Source organism: Strongylocentrotus purpuratus, unplaced genomic scaffold, assembly GCF_000002235.5.
Source record: "Strongylocentrotus purpuratus isolate Spur 01 unplaced genomic scaffold, Spur_5.0 spur5_scaffold_20, whole genome shotgun sequence".
NCBI lineage: Eukaryota > Metazoa > Echinodermata > Echinoidea > Camarodonta > Strongylocentrotidae > Strongylocentrotus > Strongylocentrotus purpuratus.
In genome coordinates this window covers 2,525,741-2,533,753 of record NW_022145606.1, presented here as the reverse complement: position 1 = coordinate 2,533,753, position 8,013 = coordinate 2,525,741, and the positions used below count along the sequence as shown (strand labels likewise).

Sequence of the window (8,013 nt, the reverse complement as noted above, 5' to 3'; positions counted from 1 at the left end):
ATTCCTGCCGGATGTGATATTAGCAACTCCATAGATATCTCCAATTCCTCCAGTCTCGAGAGCCAGTCGTACTTCTTTAGCTGACACTTCATCGACGTGGGTAATGACTGCGAGTGGAAAGTGTCCTATAAAAAAATATCAACGGTAATGAAACGCCTGAGGCAGTTGTATTTATCTATCGAAACTGTAACGGTAATCAATTTTTTAATATATAAATATTACCACAAATTAAAACCACGCTAAGGGTTACAATTGCAAAATAAAATGTCTTAATTAGTCTTTATTCAATAGCTTCTTTACAATGACCAGATGTGTATTTAAAAAAGGTAAGACAAAGAACGCGACGTGAGAAAAAAAGTATATAAATGAAAAAAGGTTCGGGGTAATTACGCAAACATTTATTTTGTTATGAGATTGTAACAGAAACGGTTTTAATTTTCTCTTTAATGAATTGATTGATGAGGTAAGTTTGATATCATTACGTAGAGTGTTCTGAAATGTGGGACCTGTATAGATTAATGTGTTTTGAGCCAGAAAGATTTTGTAGAAGTTGTAAATGAAATACACAACAATATTTAGTTGGATGCTTCATAGAAAGAACAACAAATTGAGAGCATATCATGAAAGGCAAGGGGTAACATGTTATTATTGTATGTATACATAAGCTGGCCTTACTGGAAGAGATATAGGTTTTAATTTTTTTATTTAAAAAGGAGAGAGGGATTTGTATGGAAAAGTGCGTGAGAATCGCAAATAAAACGGAGAGCTTTTTTCTGCAACAATAAACTCTGTCCAGCTAAGTTTTGTGCGTATTTCCCCAAACCAGAAGTCCATAATATAGAAATGGTGATACCAAAGAGGAATGAGGCATTAATACGGAAGCTGAAGGAAGAAAGTATTCTAATTCATATATAATACCTATACCTAGAAATAGTTTTACAGATGTTGTCAATTTGATACTTCCCGGTAAATTTATTGTCAGCGGTAATTTTTTTGTGAGAAACACTTTTCAACGGGAAATCTTGAAAGACAATATTAAATAACAATGAGTCAATAGATTTGCTAAATAACATGTATTTATTTTTTATTTATTCATTTTTATTTTATATTAATTTTTTTTTTTTTTTTTTTTTTTTTGGGGGGGGGGGGAGATTAAGTGAAAGTTTGTTTTCTCTAATTCATTGTAACATTTTTAGAAGTAATCGTTTGAAGCAGACTGTATGAATTGCCGTCTGAGTAGAACAGATTTGTGTCGTCAGCAAAAGGTATAAAGGATAGAATATTGGATGATCTACAGATATCATTATTTACAAAATGAATAATAGGGAACCTAGGAGGCTTATTGGCGTAACACCACAGTTAATATTACACAAATCTGATGAACAATCATTTACAAAGACATATTGCTTTCTAAAAAAGGGTAATTCCTGAATAATTCCAAAACCTTCTCAAGTACACCACAATGTAATAGTTTATAAAGGAATATATTATGATTGATAGTGTCGAAGGCAAATCATGGAGAAGTCCGGAAATATACCAAACTCATGGGAGGATTTGTCAATAAAATGAGCTTCTTTCTCAACAAAAGATGCAAAGCATGAATAGTATTATGTTTGTTTTTTATGAAACCAAACTGAATGTTGGAGAAAACATTTTGATTTTTAAGGAAGGCAATTGTTAGAATATAAATGATTTTCTCCTATATATTGGAAAAGAAAACAGTAGGGAAGTCTGTGTATAAATGCTTACATTTAGTTTAATTTATATAAATTGTGAAGTGTCAATACCTTATGTAAACTCAAAATGTAAATTGTTGAATAATCTGTTTTCTTCCTTGATTGAAATTTAGACAATCTAATCAAAATTAAATCGGAGAATGAGTTAAATTTTGATAATCTGAATTTCAATTAAGCAATTAAACAGACCATCCACCAAGTTGCAATATCAGTTCACATAAAGTATTGAACATTGAAAATTACAAAAAAGAAAAAAATTTATTCGTAGGAATTTTGGCGAAATCGACTGCCCATTCGCGAATTTGATTGTCCCTTGTTTACCTTTCGGCTATTTCCGACGAACTTAAATGAACCTTGGCAAACCCCCTTGAAGGAATGATTTTTTTTTCAACGGCCAGACCCCGTTCCTAATATTCTAAATTGAATGTCCGATGTGCAATTTGTGATGAATATCTCACCCTACAAAGGTGTTTGCGCTTGTTTTAGCCAAAACCCCATCGTGTTTTATCAAATGAATTGAAGAAGCTGCGAAATTTGAAAGGAAAACATATACTATTTTATATTCCAGCTCACTTGAAAAAATATAAAATCAGGATGACTCTAGCCAAGGAGATCCCTGTTAATACCTTTATATTCGGGAAGCGCGCATTTTGATGACAAAGTAGGTTAAATGACTTATGAAAATGTAGTTTCTCTCTTTCTCTCTCTCTCTCTCTCTCTCTCTCTCTCGTGTGTACAGTTCGATGGAATGGAAGGGGGCGTAGATAGCAATTTCATCGATTGACCCCGAATTACCCAGATACGTCACTGTTATTGGGCAAGTTGGTCACAAAGAGAACAAAACAGTTGTTGTATGGGACACTTTACTCAACCTGATGCGAGGTATAAAGTCTATTTTGGGTAAACAAATGTATCCTCTTATATATTATAGTACTTATACATTATTACCTTGCCAATCACGCAGACGATGTATGAAACTTCGATATTGTCTCACGACATTTGGAGTATGGGCCCTGACAAAAAGAAAAATAACAATGCATCATACATTTCGGACAAAACATGTTAATTTCCTGGTATATAACTCCACACCTTAACCTCAAATAAATTTATGAGGGGTGGGGGGGGGGGGGGACGTATGAGGAGTTGGGTTTCAGATTGAGGTGATCCTTAAACACATTTTTAGAATGCGAATCATCATCAAAGTTAAAAATGTATCTAAATAAGATGATCAGAATGCTTTAGGGTAAGGGGAATTAATGGCATATACCTGATTTATAAGTACAATAACTGAATAACAAAACGAATATGTAAATGTAAGGCATTATATAAAATATGCAAGCAAAAGTAACTTTATTTCAAGATGTAACTTACATATTCACGTATAATAACGAAACTTCATATTATTAACAATTTTAAGTATTATCCGAACTATCTGTAAAAAAAAGTGCAGGAGACCGCAATTATAAGCGAAGCTTCACTAGGATGGCGGCCTCCAAGAAAAAAATCTTAAAGATAAAGATGAGTTCTGGTCATTGCATTGTGACAGAAACGGTGTGAAATGGATCAGAAAAGTTGATAATGTAGTACGTAAGTATTGGTGCGTACTGCAAAGTTCTGGAGTCATCAGAATCATAATAAATTTGGCCCAGTCTTGATAGAGTAACAATCACTGTACACAAACAAAAGTATATGGGACTACATAAATGGTGTCGGGCCTACTTACCTTGATTTTCTTATCTTTCTATGCTCATTTCTCAGCCAGTGTACATTATATACCAAAATTGTTTGGCAAATGACATTTATTTGTAATCTTGAACATTCAGTGTAAGTTTCGTTTGATTCTGAGAGAATTCATTTTCTTTTTCTTACCAGAACTCAAGTTTATCTTTAAGGTGAAATTTTAAAGGAAATTTGTTTATACGATCTTTGTGTATGAGATGTTTGTTTTTATTTTTGCGTTTTTAAAATAGAACATAATCATCTACATAAAGAAACAATTGTTTCTTCATTTTACAAGATGCATACAAACACAAATAATTGTCAATGAAAATAGATAAATTACAGAAAGCGCAGGAGACCGCCATCATGAGCGGAAAGCTTGAAATCGATGGCGGTCTCGAGAGAATATCGACAAACTCTTAAATTATATAAATGTTCACGCGAAATTGATCAAGTGGGTGCAGTGAAATTGCATATGCAAGAGCGATTGGGATTCTGATACGAAATGTTCATAATCCAATACTAGTTTTTTTTAAGAATTAATAAATTAAAAAAATATTCGAATTCAGAGACGAAGTTTAATGAGAAACGATTCTGTATGATAATATAATGTGACGTTCTAGTGTCGCTTTAAAAGAATAAAGAGTCGAGCATGATTTAATTATTTTAGATAAATTGTTCCATAAATCGGGGCCATGATGTCTGATTGATTTATGTGTAATCAACAATTTGGGTTAGTTAGATGAAAATTCTCAGAAATACGAGTTGGATAAGTATGAATTGTATTGTTATGAACAAAAAAATTATCGAATGAAGGTGGCGTTGCTTATTCATGTATTTAAACATAAAAATTTCACATGGTGCACCCGCAAACCTACTGAATATCTACATCACCATGCCAGCCGACACTTACAAGCAGCATCTAACCCAGCTCTACGGGGAGCCGACCCAAGTGTCATCCCGGCAACTGCAGCGTAACTACGTTAAAGAAGCCTAACCCCAGAATCACCTAACCTTCCTCAAGCGTTGCCGTGACTCAAGCATCACCCAACCGGACTACAACTCAAGTCTTCAATCAGCACTCCACGAGCAAAACTGATCATACACAAGGCAGGGCAAGCCCTTGTCAGGGAGCGCATCGCCAACACCCGCCATCAACTCCATACCATGGAGAAAGACATCCAAACATCAGAAGTAAACCTCTCCCAACTACTGGAACCGGCTGATCTTCGGAAATGCCAGGCCTTCAAAACCTCTACAGCTGGAAAAACTTTCCAGTCAACCCGACAGAAGCAGATCGTCAAATTTAACAAATTTCTAGCTAACAGGCAAAAATCAACCAACCAGACTACGCCAATCAGCACCAAGGACACTGTTATCAACCTCAGCAACCATCTACTCACGGAAACCGAACACAAAGTCCTATCGTTAGGTCTCAACTTCGCCTTGTCACCCAAGAAGATCCCGTTCTCAGAAGTCATTCAACAAGTAGAACCCAAACTGAGATTCCTGAGCCGAACCGCAGCGGACCAAATCCGTTTCCAAGTCACCCAAGCCCTATCCACAGCTAAGCCACCACAACCCAACATTAGCAAACCAGAACGAGCCGCTATCAAAGATCTACGCAGCAACCAGTCAATACACATTCTACAGGCAGACAAGGGCAACGCTACAGTACTTCTGAACAAAGGGGACTACAACAATAAGATCGGTGCGCTCCTCGAGACTCCGACTTACAAAAAACTAAAGAAAGATCCCACACTAGTAACGGAAAGGAAACTTAACCAGCGACTCCTCTCTCTTCAAAGAACAGAAGTCATATCCAAGCCACTCTACTTCAAACTTCGCTCATCTTCAGCTACCTGCCCCATCCTGTTTGGCCAGCCGAAGATACATACACCTACCATTCCACTTCGCCCCATCATTTCAACCCGAGGATCACCTTGCTATGACACAGCCAAACACCTGACCACGATTCTCCAACCACTTGTAGTAAAATCGCAGCACCACATCAATAACTCCAAGCATTTCGTCGATATCCTCTCCAAGACCACCATACACGAATACAGACATCATTGCCATTTTTTATGTTGAATCTCTCTTCACCAATGTTCCTGTCACCGAATCCTGCCGAATCGTCAAAGAACGCCTCGAAGCTGACGACACTCTCCCCGACAGAACCCCCCTGACACCGGATGAAATACATGACCTCATGTACTTCTGCCTCAACTCAGCTTCCTTCAAATGGCGAGACAATTACTACCAGCAACTTCAAGGCGCAGCCAAGGGATTGCCTCTTTCACCGGTTATAGCCAACATCTTCATGGAGCACTTCGAAACAACGGCACTCCAGACTATCTCACAGCGCCCTTCTCTCTGGCTCCGATATGTTGACGACACATTCGTCATCTGGCCACATAGCAGACGTGACTTAGACCACTTTCTTGCCCACATCAACCAGCATCGCCCAAGCATCAAATTTACCATGGAGACCGAGCAAAACAACAACATCCCCTTCCTAGACGTTCTCGTTACCAAATCACCATCCGGCAAGCCCGCTCATCAAGTCTACAGGAAACCCACACACACCGATAGATATCTTTAATACAGATCCTTTCCCAATCCATCCGTACTACAATCAGTCCCCAACGCCCTCATCTGCCGAGCCAATCATCTCAGCGATGCAGACCATCTAGACTAGGAAATCCAGCATGTCACCACAGCCCTAACTAGCATCAACAAATACCCAAGACATAAGATCAAATCTAAGACTCCCGCCAACAAGCCCGAAGCCAACACCACCCCTGAAGAGAACCAACCCGCAGCTACACCACCGAAGCAAACTATTGTTCTTCCCTATATCGGTCAAGCCTCTCACAAGATTCAACGTATCCTTCAAGCAGCAGACATCCAAGTTCGACACAGTTCCTCCAAAAAACTCCATTCGATACTCCCACAAAGACAAGCATCCAAACCACAAGAAAGCTAGAGTCTACAAAATACCATGCGAATGTGGAAAAGTCTACATTGGTGAAACGGGGAGAAATCTGGGAACAAGACTCCGCTGTCGTCAAACACACCCAGCAACACGAACACACCATCGAATGGGATAACAGTCATCTCATCTCCATAATGAAGCACTGGGATACACACCGAATCCGAGAAGCCATCGAAATTCACCGCCACAACACCGTGCTCCAAGACTCAGGACTATACACCAATGACAACTGGAAACCCCTCATCAACAAGTACCCGGTCACTCCTCCTCCACCACCGCCTCCAGCACCGCCCTCACCACCCCGACAGACAACCGTACATCAACCACTGCCGACCGCCGAACCCTCAAAGCAGCCGCCAGCCTCACAGCTACGATACACAGCAGACGACAACAGACTACAACGCCGCCTACGTCGGGGACACACACAACGTCTCGCCGACAGCACACCCCATTCATCGACTCGAAACTCTCCTAAGTCCGTAACTCGAAGACTCCAGCCCAGACGTACCAGCCGACCATCCATGCCCACTTCCCAATGACTCAAGCCAACACAGTCACATATTTTTCCCTGACGTCCGCACCCCGGTGACTTAAGCTCACGCACGACAGCCATTCTCCACTCCTGACGACGGATAGTCAACCTGTTCGAAACGTCGAGCCACTCATCCTCTCCAAGCGCTATAGTTCTCCTTAGAACTATATGCTGAGAAAGATAACAAACAGTCCTTTTCAGGACTACCACACCCCTAAGAAAGATTACCGAGTCAGAGTCCTTTTCAGGACTCCTCAACCCTCTCTCTCTCACACACACACACATGGTGCACCCGCAAACCTACTGTATAAAAATTTCATCTTGGAGATTATGTAACTCAGTGAATTTTAAGGTTATTAACTTAAGAATCAATTGGTCTGTATGGGCCCCCAAAAAAGGGATCCAGTACAAATACGCAAGGCCCTTTTTTGGTAATAAAATAATTTAATTAAGTTTGGTTACACCACAATTTGCCCAAACAATATTGCAATATGTTATATATGGAAGTACTGGTGTATTATACAGTTAAAAAAATAACGTAGTATGGGGCAAAAGACATTTAAACTTTTTTAAGATTCCAACCCTTCTGGATATACACATAGGGCGTGTTCACACCGCAAGGGGGGGACCGTGGGCGGACCGTGGATCGCGCTCACACTGCAGTGAGATAGCGCGGTATGTCGTAGCACCATGAGGTCAGAACGGTCAAAGATTTCGCGCGCTATTACGAACCCGAAGTGTTGAGTTGTACCGATTCAGCAGTGGCGGATCCAGGGGGTGGGGGGCCTTGAAAAAAAAACATTTAAAAACACGCGATTTTTACCTTTTTTGGGGGGGGGTCAAATTTTTAAATTGTCTAGGACCCCCCCCCCCCCCCCAAAAAAAAAAAAAAAAAAAAAAAAAAAATGTGCTCACTACCCCTATTATACCTATTATACACAATTTTCTCTAAAACTTTAGATAGACAAGGAAGAATAGATATTGGACGATAATTACTAATTTCATGTGAATGTGTTGTGTGAGTATAT

General features: G+C 39.5%; 1 protein-coding gene across 1 annotated transcript; it reads left to right on the top strand.

The window, feature by feature from the left end:
* The first annotated feature begins 2,330 nt into the window (after positions 1–2,330).
* LOC105446847 lies at positions 2,331–5,549 on the top strand. Its single transcript, XM_011684183.2, has 2 exons — positions 2,331–2,354; positions 4,497–5,549. The coding sequence occupies exons 1-2, from the start codon at positions 2,331–2,333 to the stop codon at positions 5,547–5,549; spliced, it is 1,077 nt and encodes a 358-aa protein (XP_011682485.2).
* The last annotated feature ends 2,464 nt before the right edge of the window (positions 5,550–8,013 follow it).

Excerpts from the sequence above, each read along its gene's own strand:
- LOC105446847 (XM_011684183.2), top strand. The coding sequence starts at position 2,331 with ATGACTCTAGCCAAGGAGATCCCT. Across the intron at positions 2,355-4,496 it reads CTCTAGCCAAGGAGATCCCT|CATCACCCAACCGGACTACA; the intron begins GTTAATACCTTT and ends CCGTGACTCAAG.